Source organism: Sinocyclocheilus anshuiensis, unplaced genomic scaffold, assembly GCF_001515605.1.
Source record: "Sinocyclocheilus anshuiensis isolate Anshui unplaced genomic scaffold, SAMN03320099.WGS_v1.1 scaffold44, whole genome shotgun sequence".
NCBI classification, from domain to species: domain Eukaryota; kingdom Metazoa; phylum Chordata; class Actinopteri; order Cypriniformes; family Cyprinidae; genus Sinocyclocheilus; species Sinocyclocheilus anshuiensis.
Window position 1 is genome coordinate 1,865,505 of NW_015555746.1, and position 11,239 is coordinate 1,876,743.

The 11,239-nt window shown below is 36.8% G+C and overlaps 2 protein-coding genes across 4 annotated transcripts in view; both read left to right on the forward strand.

Moving 5' to 3' along the window:
- The window catches only part of LOC107673526 (eukaryotic translation initiation factor 4B-like), a 9,093-nt gene extending 2,364 nt beyond the window's left edge, over positions 1-6,729 (forward strand). The window contains exons 3-15 of one of the 2 annotated variants that reach the window (XM_016467138.1): positions 143-348; positions 463-579; positions 661-715; positions 812-958; positions 1,488-1,622; positions 1,799-1,927; positions 2,030-2,285; positions 2,395-2,468; positions 3,908-4,151; positions 4,242-4,270; positions 4,364-4,499; positions 5,653-5,725; positions 6,520-6,729. In XM_016467138.1, coding sequence (XP_016322624.1) covers positions 143-348; positions 463-579; positions 661-715; positions 812-958; positions 1,488-1,622; positions 1,799-1,927; positions 2,030-2,285; positions 2,395-2,468; positions 3,908-4,151; positions 4,242-4,270; positions 4,364-4,499; positions 5,653-5,725; positions 6,520-6,591 — 1,673 coding nt within the window. In that variant the 3' untranslated portion in view covers positions 6,592-6,729. The remainder of the gene's footprint in view (positions 1-142; positions 349-462; positions 580-660; positions 716-811; positions 959-1,487; positions 1,623-1,798; positions 1,928-2,029; positions 2,286-2,394; positions 2,469-3,907; positions 4,152-4,241; positions 4,271-4,363; positions 4,500-5,652; positions 5,726-6,519) is intronic. The other variant, XM_016467139.1, reaches the window with a different exon arrangement.
- A 3,391-nt stretch (positions 6,730-10,120) lies between these two features.
- The window catches only part of tns2b (tensin 2b), a 20,066-nt gene continuing 18,947 nt past the window's right edge, over positions 10,121-11,239 (forward strand). For both annotated transcript variants that reach the window (XM_016467134.1, XM_016467136.1), the window contains exon 1: positions 10,121-10,630. In XM_016467134.1, coding sequence (XP_016322620.1) covers positions 10,517-10,630 — 114 coding nt within the window. In that variant the 5' untranslated portion in view covers positions 10,121-10,516. The remainder of the gene's footprint in view (positions 10,631-11,239) is intronic.

An 11,239-nucleotide genomic window follows, 5' to 3' on the forward strand; every position in this document is an offset into this window, starting at 1 on the left:
AATCGTGTCAAAAATCAAGTGTATTTCAGACTTAAGAAGGCAAAATGCTAGGGTTGGTACAGTGTAAGATCCAATGCACTTTGGGATCCAGGCAATGAAATCATATTCTGTGGTGGTCAAGTTCCATTCTCCTTCTCTTTAGTCTCAACTTCCTGGCATACTGTGGAGGATACGTATCGAGCTCCTCCCATCGACCGCTCCATCCTGCCAACTGCACCTCGTGCAGCACGGGAACCAAACATTGACCGCTCTCGGCTGCCACGCAGCCCACCCTACACTGCCTTCCTCGGTAACCTTCCCTATGATGTCAGCGAGGAATCCATCAAAGACTTCTTCAGGGGCCTTGCGGTCAGTGGGAATCTGCAAGTTTACATTGAGTCTTTCCTATCAGGAAATATTACTCTTAGCTGCTTGACAAATGCAGGTTGTGTGTAACTGGATATGTTTTGTGTGTATTCTCAGATCAGTGCAGTACGTTTGCCACGGGAGCCTAATAACCCAGAGAGGCTTAAGGGTTTTGGTTATGCAGAATTTGATGATGTTGAATCCTTCTTGCGCGCGCTCAGTCTAAATGAGGAGGTGGGTCGTCAGTAAAATACTGACCTCAGTCCATTGCCTTTGTTTTCTGTTTTGAGTTAACATTGCATTACATTTGTGTAGAATCTTGGGAACAGACGGATCCGGGTGGATATCGCAGATCAATCCAATGACAAAGGTGAACTGAAGATATACAAACTCCTTCATGTTGTCTTTGCCTCTGTGAAAGCATATTTCTATTATTATAATTTATATTTTCTTATATTTCTTCCAGAGAGGGACAGTGGGACAATGATGGGGCGAGACAGGGATAGAGGTCGTGGGATGGACTTTGGCCCTGATAAGACCGATTCTGATTGGAGGGCACGGCCAAGTGGGGACCAGGATGATGGACCACGCAAAGACGATGGATACGGTGACAGTAAGTTAAACAGATGCAAACTCTATATCATGCTTAAACCAGCGTTCATTTTCACAGCAAATTTAGTTATCTGAATTGTTTTAGTCTAGTTTAAGTTGTCTAAATATCATAAGATTGTTTTCTTTACAAGGAAATAACAGTGGTTATAAATGCTTTCTTTAAAACAACTTGCATACATCCTTCATTCTATCAAGTTGACATGTTATTTGTATAAATGAAATATAAATGAATCCATATTAAATTGTTATTAGTCATAATGTTACAATCACAAAATTTTGGCCAGATTGTGCAGCTCTACACACAAGCATAGCAAACGTGGAGCTCATTTTGTTGTTGTTGTTTTTTATTTAAATCGCAATGGCAATTTTAGTTTTTATTTCCACCAAATCATGCATCCCTAATTATAAGAAACTTTATGCTGCTGCTATTGGCAGTCAAGGTTAAATAGATTTCATCTTAAATCTGGTTTGACTATGTTAACACACTGTTTGCACTTCTTTGTGTAACTCATTGTGGTATATTTTTGCATGGTCACGTGACCGCTATGAGTCAGACCGATTCAGAGATGCTCCAAGACGTGATGATCGTTATGACAGCGGTCGAGATCGCTTCAGTGGTAGAGAACGCTACGATGACAGAGGTAGCAGAGACTATGATCGTGGAGGTTTGTAGCGTTTCGTCCATGGGTTTCACAAAAAAACATTGCTTCATTTTTCATATGATACCCAAAATGAAAGTAAACGCTAGTGCAGGTTAATTTCTCTTTAAGTTTCTGTGTTTTTGGTGGGTTATTAATTGCAGTTTGCTTTGTAAGTTATGCTATGGTTGTGATTGTCTTAGGTTATGACTCACGTGGTGGTGGAGGACGACGAGGATTCAGCAGTGGCTTCAGGCGAGACTATGATGACCAGCGAGATGGAGATCGAGAAGAGCGTTTAGACAGGAGGGATGATGGACGAGAAGAGAAGGGTACATGAGACGATGTTAATGCAGAAATAACACACTTCAGCTTTAAAGATACAAGTTTAATATCAGGAATGTTGTTTCTAAACTAATCCGATTTCATTCTAGGCCCTCCACAGAGGCCCAAGTTAAACCTGAAGCCACGGAGCATCCCAAAAGAGGAGGAACAGAGCGGAAGCTTGTCTCCGCAGAGTAACACTGCTAATTCCAGCAGGGCTTCCTCTATATTTGGAGCAGCCAAACCTGTGGACACAGCCGCCAAGGAGAGAGAGGTGGAGGAGAGGCTGAAGAAAGAACAAGAACGACTCCAGAAACAATTGGAAGAGGACAAGAACAGGGCCTCGGAGAGACGACCACGAGACCGGTGAGAATAGATGGGTTAATATAAAAGAGATTTTCTCTGAAAACATAACTTTTAAATTGTGATGAAAGAGTATTTATAGAATTTGTCTCTTTTTTTTTTTTTTACGCAGAGACTCGAGTTGGAGAAATGAAGAGCCATCTAAAGAGTGTCGACGCACAGGAAGTGAATCCTCGCAACCTAAAGGTAATAAATTTATGAACGTGTTAACTCTTTCTCTTTATTTTTTAGTTGATTATGATTTTTAATGAAATGAGGCCAGATTCGTTTTTTGTTGTTGCTTAATCAAAGATTATTGATATAAAGTGTGTGTTGTTTATTTATAAACTGTTTTATTTACTTTGTTTCTTCCAATGATTATAGCTGTGGTAGCTGGCATGGCGCTTAATTATAAACAATTATCAAAGCATGTATATTAGCTATGTACTAATATTACAATCCTGATGAATTATAACTTTCATATAATGGCTGATAAACGATAAAGCATTTTATGCTACATTTTATAACTGGTATTAAAAATCATAGTCGTAAAGAAACCTTGTAGAAGGACTATATTAGCTTTCTTTAATTGCAGTGAATGAATGACAGATCATGTTTGAAGCAGTATTAACTAAAACTAATACAAATATTTGTGTTAAATTAAAATAAAGCTAAAATAATATATAAATATTAGATAAAAAAAGCTAAAGTTAAATGAACAGTAGAAATGTTTCCTTGGAAACTGAAATGTTAAAGAGGTCTTATTATGCTCTTTTACAAAGTCTTGATTTTGTTTTGGGGGTGTACTAGAACAGGCTCTCATACTAGGTTATTCGAAAAACACATTATTTCTCACATATTTTACATTATTACAAGTTTTAAACCATATGAGTTTAAACTTCTGATATATGGTTTTTTGAGAGAACACATAATCCGAAGCATACGGACAGAAAGCGGCTGTCACAGCATGTAAGTACTAAACTAAGTTCTCATTCACACACAAGTTTACATTAAAGGGGTCCTATTATGCTCTTTTACAAAGTCTTGATGTTGTTTTGGGGGTGTACTAGAACAGGCTCTCATACTAGGTTGTTCGAAAAACACATTATGACGGCGCCGTGGGTGTAAACTTACAGATTAAGGGGCGGTAATATTATAATGAGATCCCTTTGCCACATCACCAAGGGAGCGAAATCAGACGCACTCCTTTTCTCAGACGCTTGCAGAAAAAGGCTTACCAAAACAAAGTTACTAGGTTAATCTTTTTCACGTTTCCTTGGTTGGTAGATGCACGGGGGACCTGATTAGCACTTAAAACCTGGAAAAGTCAGATTTTCATGATGTCACCTTTAATACTAAAATAAATACAAATGAATGCTAAATAGAAATATTGAAAAGAAAAAAAAACTAATAAAAATGAAATTTGAAAATGTACTCAAAAAATAATTAAAAATATTAATAAATACTATACAAGTATATAAATACTACTAAAATAACAATGGGTTGAAGATGTCTACAATGATAGTGAGAATACATATCCCTGTAAACTTTTTTTTTTTTTCCCAAGCAAATATGCCTACAAAAGAAAAGGCCCTGACATTAGTAACAAAGTGTTAAATAATTACTTCTGTATCTGTGATGTTCAGGATCTAGGAGTCAAGATGGTGAACATTCAGAGAATGAAGTCTTCAGTGGACAAGAGGATGAGCCGATCTCTCCTGCATGTCCATCACCCTCTTCCAATCAGGGAGGGCTTCCACTGAAAGTAATGCCAGCTCCTCCACCTAAAGAGAACGCCTGGGCCAAACGCAGCACAGGGGGTGGTGCTAATGAGAAGGAAGGACCACCCTCAGCTGCCCCTAGCAACAAAAGCGCTCTTAAACCCAACAGGTGTCCTTCCTCTCACAAGTTATGGAAATACAAATATAAAACACGCAATGATGAAGCACAAATAACACTTGTGTTTTTTTGTCTTTCTAGGTCAGCTGAAGAGAGAGTATTGGGTAAAGGTAAAAGTCCCCACAATAACACTTGAAAAGACTGGGAATTTTTTTTTATGAATATATACAGTTTTCACACTTGTCTGTTGTACTATTTGCTAGATGAAAACCGGGTTGATGGCGTTCGAAGGGATAAAGTTGTGCCTCAGGGAGGAGGAGGAGGAGTTGGGAGAGGAGGGGGTCTGGGAAGAGGAGTTGACTGCTCAAACAAAGACAAACAGAGAGAAACTGCAGACAGGTGAGGCAGCCTTCACAAATGTGAAATATTTTTTTTGTACAATATGAATTTGTACAACTGCATAGACATGACATTGACTAAAAAGCAGTATCTGAATCTAAATTACTTTTCTTTATATTAAAAGTGAATTGGAACTGCTAAGCTCTAAAACTGTCTATAAAAATAGTCCTTACAACTAGCATTTTATTACAAATGAAGCTGTAAGAAACAATGCTGTCCGAAAAGTTTTTAACACTAGGGCTGGGCTATATGACCAAAAATATTATCACAATATATATATATATATATATATTTTTTTTTTTACCATATCATACAATATCAATATTCATGTGCCATTACTGGGGAAGGAAATGCTTTCCACGTGTTTGTAAGACCTTAAAAATAAATATAAACTCTAACTTGCTTCACAATTAAACTCCACAGAATAGTTAACTTTTTATTTAGGGCCCCATGAAATTCATTAAACTTTTCCCCAAATTATGCGTTTTTTCTAATGAAGTGAATTAATAAAACAATTTAATTAGAATTTAAAATGTAATCCAATGAAAATAACAATTAATGTATTGTAAAACATTGCGTTTTAATTTGTCAAATATGATGCTGCACAACAGAACTGTATTAATTAAAACATGGAAGAAAAAAAATCTTGGTTGAATGATTCCTTAAAAATTATGATATTTATTAATTTGAGAAGTTAATTTTAGTAGACAGCAGTAATATATTTCTGTCATAATTTCTTCAAGTTAAACTGAAAATGCTGGGTTGTCATGAAGATCTTTGAGTTTCAGTTTGTATTTGACAGTTTTTTTTTCTCAACTAAAATGTGACTCAGAGCAGCTCTGGAGATGAAGTGAATGCATTCATGTCCTCATATATTGAGACGCAGATGCTGAAAACACACGTTTGAGTTTTTGTAGTAGATGAAACAGCACTATTCATTCACACAAAGACACGCAGAATAGGCAAACCCATTAGCAGCATGAACCGTCTGGCTGTAGTCATGTTTTTTTTCTGCTGTGTGATAGACTTAAATTAATCCATAACAAGTAAGAATGTCCAGAGCTTATCATTGCTATCAACATAAATTTTAGTGTGATCTCAATATAATATTGTTTATCTATTCTTAAACCCTTTCATGAATTTTAAATGACAGGAAGGAGGTCATACGGGAACGAGATCCTAGAATAGCCTCAGAACCAAAGAAATATGAAGAGAGCGCTCCTCCTGTGAGTACTTCATCTGGACCTGACACCTCACTGAGCAGATGTAGTCAACATGACAAGAAAAATTAGACCCTGAAAATAATTGATTGTAGAAACCTACATATTAGTGTAGTTGTTCAGCCCAATGTTGTGTAGAACTTCTTGCTCAGAAAGAAATATCAGAAAATTATTTTCTTCTACCACTCTTACTTGATCACAAAGGGTGCTTCTCAATATCCCTCCTCGCTTCCTCGCTCCTCCGTCCTCCATCCTATGACCCGGAAACGATCAAGCCATCTTAAGTAGGACATCTCAATTCTCTAATTGCACCTCGAGGAGGCGAGGATCGAGGAGTGAGGAGGCTTCCTAAGGAGTCATGAGCGTGGATACACAGATGTATCCTTTGAGGAAGTGTTTTATCAACTAAGCGTGACGCATGTGTACATTCTCCTCCCCCTTCACATCTGTCGTAATAATTTACATTTATATTTTACCTTTGCAGTTTAAATAAGCCATACATGTTATATATTTCAACAGGCCATCTTGCTTTATTAATATTCATTATGAATGCCTTAAATAATGAACTTCAACAACACAAGGGCAGATCCCTTTAGCACAGCTGATGACGCTTTGAAGTAACGCTTGAGTGGTCAAGAATATTCCAGTGTTCATCCTTTGATTCCTCAGTCCTCATTTCCTTTCTTTGCATCCTGCCCTCGTATCCTAAGGGGGGTTGGAGCTAAGACGCGAGGATGCACAAATAAGAAATGAGAAGCACCCGAACATTGAGGTTATAAACTTTCTTTTTGTCCCTACAGCAATTCAGCTCCGCAAGTAAGTATGCTGCCCTACTAATGGATGGAGACCAGGGAGAAGATGGAGAGGAATGAACAATTAGCAAGGATCAACTAACTTCAGAAACACAGAACAGAAGAAAAGAGCAACTGAATGATCAAATGAGGGGTTCAATTAGAGTTTCCTCATGATGAGGGTGTGGTGTAGCTTAAGGGATGATGGCCAAGGTACCCACAATACTGTTCTGTCACGTTTATGGAAATTTATACTGGTATTCGTAAAACTGGCCCATTTTAATTGAAAATAAAATAAAACAAATCAGTGCAGTACGTAGACAAATGCATTCATACATGTAGACATTTGAAAATCATTGTTAATTTGAAAGTCGTTATAATAAAAAATGTAAGATACTGTAACTTGTCTCTGAATTCCTTTTTTGGTTAATTCAGTCAGCAATTGCAATATGATGCATAGTAGCTTTTTCATAGATTTTATGTAATTGTTCACTCATAATGCTCAGTATTGTGTTTTAATGCCATAAACCATGTTGCATTTTTGTTGAAATCTCCCACTGAAGAGTTCGTGGTTAGCAGAAACACCCTCAGAAGGCGTATGCCAGAGGATAGGCTTTCCACTCAAATCCTTTAAATGCTTCAGACTGAAACTCAAGGTTTCTCTCTCATTTTGGTCATCTGTTCATTTCAAACCTGTGTAGCATTATGTTCTCAGGACAGGATAGTGAACTCCCTCAAAGTGCTCTCAAACCAATGTAATGGTCCAACACTGAGGCTGTGCAGATCCTCCCAGTCCCTTGGTGATTGAGTATTGAAAAGCTGTCCAAGACCCCTAATGCTTTTCCTTCCCAAGGACTATATTATCAAACTAATCAGAAAAATCTGACTGCATGAAAATCCACAGTTGGACTCCAGTGGCTGTATGTGTGCCACAAGAACATTGGTTTTGTGACATTTTCGAGCCGTTTTCTCTTAAGCTTTGAATGATTTTGCGTTTTGTGTGTTTCTCAAGGTGTTTTTCCCATAACTTCTTTATTGGATGGATTTTACGGCCCATTCTAGGGTGGGAGTTTGTTGCATTCTTTGTGTGGTCATATTGTGCTGTTCATCCATGTTTTCCCAGCTGCCCTAACTGAACCTCTCTTGCATGTAGCCAGATTTGAATGCAGTTCTATCCTTACAGAGCTACTACAGTGCATATGTATTGTCAAAATGTTTGTGAAAGAGAAAAGAGTTGTCTGATCTGGCATTTTCTTTTACCGATAATCCTTAAAACTCGTAAGGACTCAGTAGCTGCGTTCACTATTATGAGTGCATTGCCAATGTGTCTACACCTAGAAATACTGCAGCTCAATGACAATTAAAAACACACTCTGGTTTTGTGATGAATCAGATTTGATAAGCGTAATGTTTTTGTCGTCCCTGATGGCTTTTATAAACAAGCCATGGCTCTGGTCTGCCATACGGTTTATTTTAGGGCAGAAAATAATGTTTGCTTGGCTTCTAGTTAATGGGTATTGATAAACAAAAATTAACTAATGATAAAAGTTATTACATCTCATTCACCAAGAACAAAAAACTATTTGCATTTACACAAACAAACAACCAACGCCACTTTAAATGCAATGGCTTCTGATTGGCTGTCAAATAATCGTTCTGAAAGTCCAACAATATCACTGTGTTGTTGTCGTTGGTTATTATTCCCTATCCTCATACAATTACTAAATATTAAGTTCTAATTGTCCTTGGTGTGAACGGGCCTTAAGTTACAGGTTTTCTGTATGAAAATAGTTATAGAAATGATTCAGATAATTTATTGCAACACATTCACACCAAAAAACGATAAGTATGATGATTTCAGCATTTACGGTAAAGTTATTTTTATTATAAGCGCGCACTGCCACTTTAAATGCTCAATATTTTTAATGCGTGGATTATGATTGGCTGTCAGAATGTTATCGTTCAGCTGTAAAAAATAAAGAAATAAAATTATTTCTTTTAATTCCCTATCCCCACACAATTTGAGCTAGCCTACTATTAAAACTTTGTAGTTACCATAGTTATTATCCTTGGTGTAAACAGGATTTTAGACACTTTAAATACTTACCGTGGTACAAGAATAGTATCAGATGATAATACCTGGTAGGCTACTCACAATGAATGTACCATGATACTAATACGATGGAATTACCATAGTACATATTCTAGAATGAATGAATTAATAAAATTTATTAAACATTTAGAACTTTTAAATCGATTGGTAATTGATATTTTAGCATGTTTTCCTAACCTATAGCAGTGAGACATCTTGGGTGTAAGAAACAAAAAGCAGAATCAAGGTATGTTCTGAGTTTATAGCCTCTAGTGACAGATGCAGTGCTTTGTGTGTTCAGTGTTGTTTTCTGCTGTGTCAGCTGCATGTACGTGTTGTTTCTGTTGTCTGTAGAATGACAGTTGGTGCTAACTGGTGGTCTCTGGACACAGAACCTACTAGAGCGACCTTACGTAACCAAAAAACATTTATGCATTGGTAGCTTTTGGTAACAATTTTGTTGCTTTTTTGAGTCTCTTAGCTTTATGTTAGTTTACTTAAATAGGTTTGCGTGTGCAAATGTTTAAAAGTAAAAACAGTCCTTGAAGTCACAAAATGAGGTCATAAAGTTTTTATAACCTCATGACTACATGGATTGTTTATAAACTGCATTATATGTGAATGATAATTATGCAATAATCAGAAACATTTGAATTAATTTGAAATGCAGTAGCCTATCACACTGCAGAATACTTATATCTAGCCACATGCTATACTGTAATTACATTATGAATAATTGACAAACATTTGCAATGCAAATTACTTTAAATTGTAGTGAATTGTAGTTTGTTTTTGACACAAACAGTTTTGTGTAGATATTTTGAGAAAAGTAGCTACGTAATGGATAGGAAAGTGGGGAGTGTTGAACATTTATTATTTTTCTTATTTTGTTTTATAGAATATTTTTATATTTATCTATTATAAATTAAAGTTGTGTGTTTTCGTCCAGTAGAAGTATGTTGAAAACACGGTCATGATATTTATTTTATTTTATTTTTTAATAAAAAGTCTTCCAACAAGATGTAACCTTCATTAACATAATTGCAAATCAAATTATAACTCAGAAGTGAAATGCTTATTTTCTACCTCAAAATGTTGTTGTCTTACAAATCTTAAATCTTTTTTGACTCAGAGTCTTACAACTTCTACTGTTGCCTCAGGAAGATGGTGGTCCTTCACCCCTGTAGCCCATTTTTAATTCACTGAACTGATGTTACAACTTGCCCTGTTTTACAGAAACTTAATTATGAATGGAATTTTATTCATGGAAGAGTTTTTGTGGTTTCATGTGCTTCACAGTAACTTATTCAGTATTGCACCCACACATGCAGATGCGAGGCGAGTGCTGCTTGAACGGAGTGGATGTGAAAAAACAAGAACAGATGCTTTGTTGTCTCATTCTGCCAATGAAAGATGGAGATGAGGAGGAACAGAAGACCTACTGCTCTCTGTGTGTGGACTTAGGGACTGGGTGGTGGAGAGATGTTGGAATACAAGCCTTAGGGGTTGTGTGTGAGTGTGTGTGTGATGGCTCCCAGTGGGCGAGCAGAGCTCGAGTGCCAAAGAAGAGGAAGGGTCTGACGTAAGCCTGCCAAAAACAGCTGCGAGAGAGACGGAGGAGGGCGTTACATAGTGTGCATGTGAGGGGTTCAAGAGACAATCAGAGGGAGGACACCCCGAGAGACAGAAGAGGGAGACTTTGGAAGTCGGAGAGAATGTATGGAAAAGAAGGTGTGAGAGATATGATTCTGTGTTGGAACTGGACGCTAAGGCATTGAGGAACAAGGAGCCGTCCTTGAGGACAAGGGAAACATAAAACAAGGAGCAACCTGGACTGAAGACTAAGGAAAAGAAGGGCTAAGAAAGTGTAAGAGGAAACGGAAAGGATTTTCAAGGAGGAATTAAGCAAGTAGAATGGGTTGTGTCTTCAGCAAGCAGCGTTGGGTTACAGAGCGGAATCCCCAGCCCTCGGACCCCCCGAAAACACGAGACCTCACAGAGGATGCAGAGATTCTCAGCTTAACAGAGGTACATGTGTGTGTTTTTGTGTGTGTGAGTGTGTGAGTGCATGGGGTCATATATAGGTAAGAAGATCTCCAGGCAATAAATGCAGTGGGTCTGCTTCATTGGTTGTTTTATGTCTTCTGTAAATCATTACATACTTGCAGTCATATTGGGTTTTCAAATAGGGATCTGTTGAATTGAGAATCAATAGAGAACATATGTAAAACATATACAACTTGTTATTTTTAATTCATTGGTATCTTTTTAACTAATGATCTGTTTTGCATGATGTAATGTAGTAATGTTAATGTACTATATAAAAGTTATCTTAGTAACACTATACATTAAGTTCACATTCATTAACATTAGATAATGCATTAGGTATTATGAACTAAAAAACAAAAGTAAATTTTTTTTATAGAATTTGCTAATCCAGTTTAATGTTAAGTAAACTGTTGTTCATTGATAATTTTTTAATTCCTAATTCATATGATGTTCATTTTCTACAGCCTGAAATGTTAAAATGTATGGTGCACAAATGAACATTAATCTAGTTTAATAAATTATAAATAATTAGTTATAATTAGAATAATTAGTTCATGATACCAAATGCATTAACTATAGCTATATGCT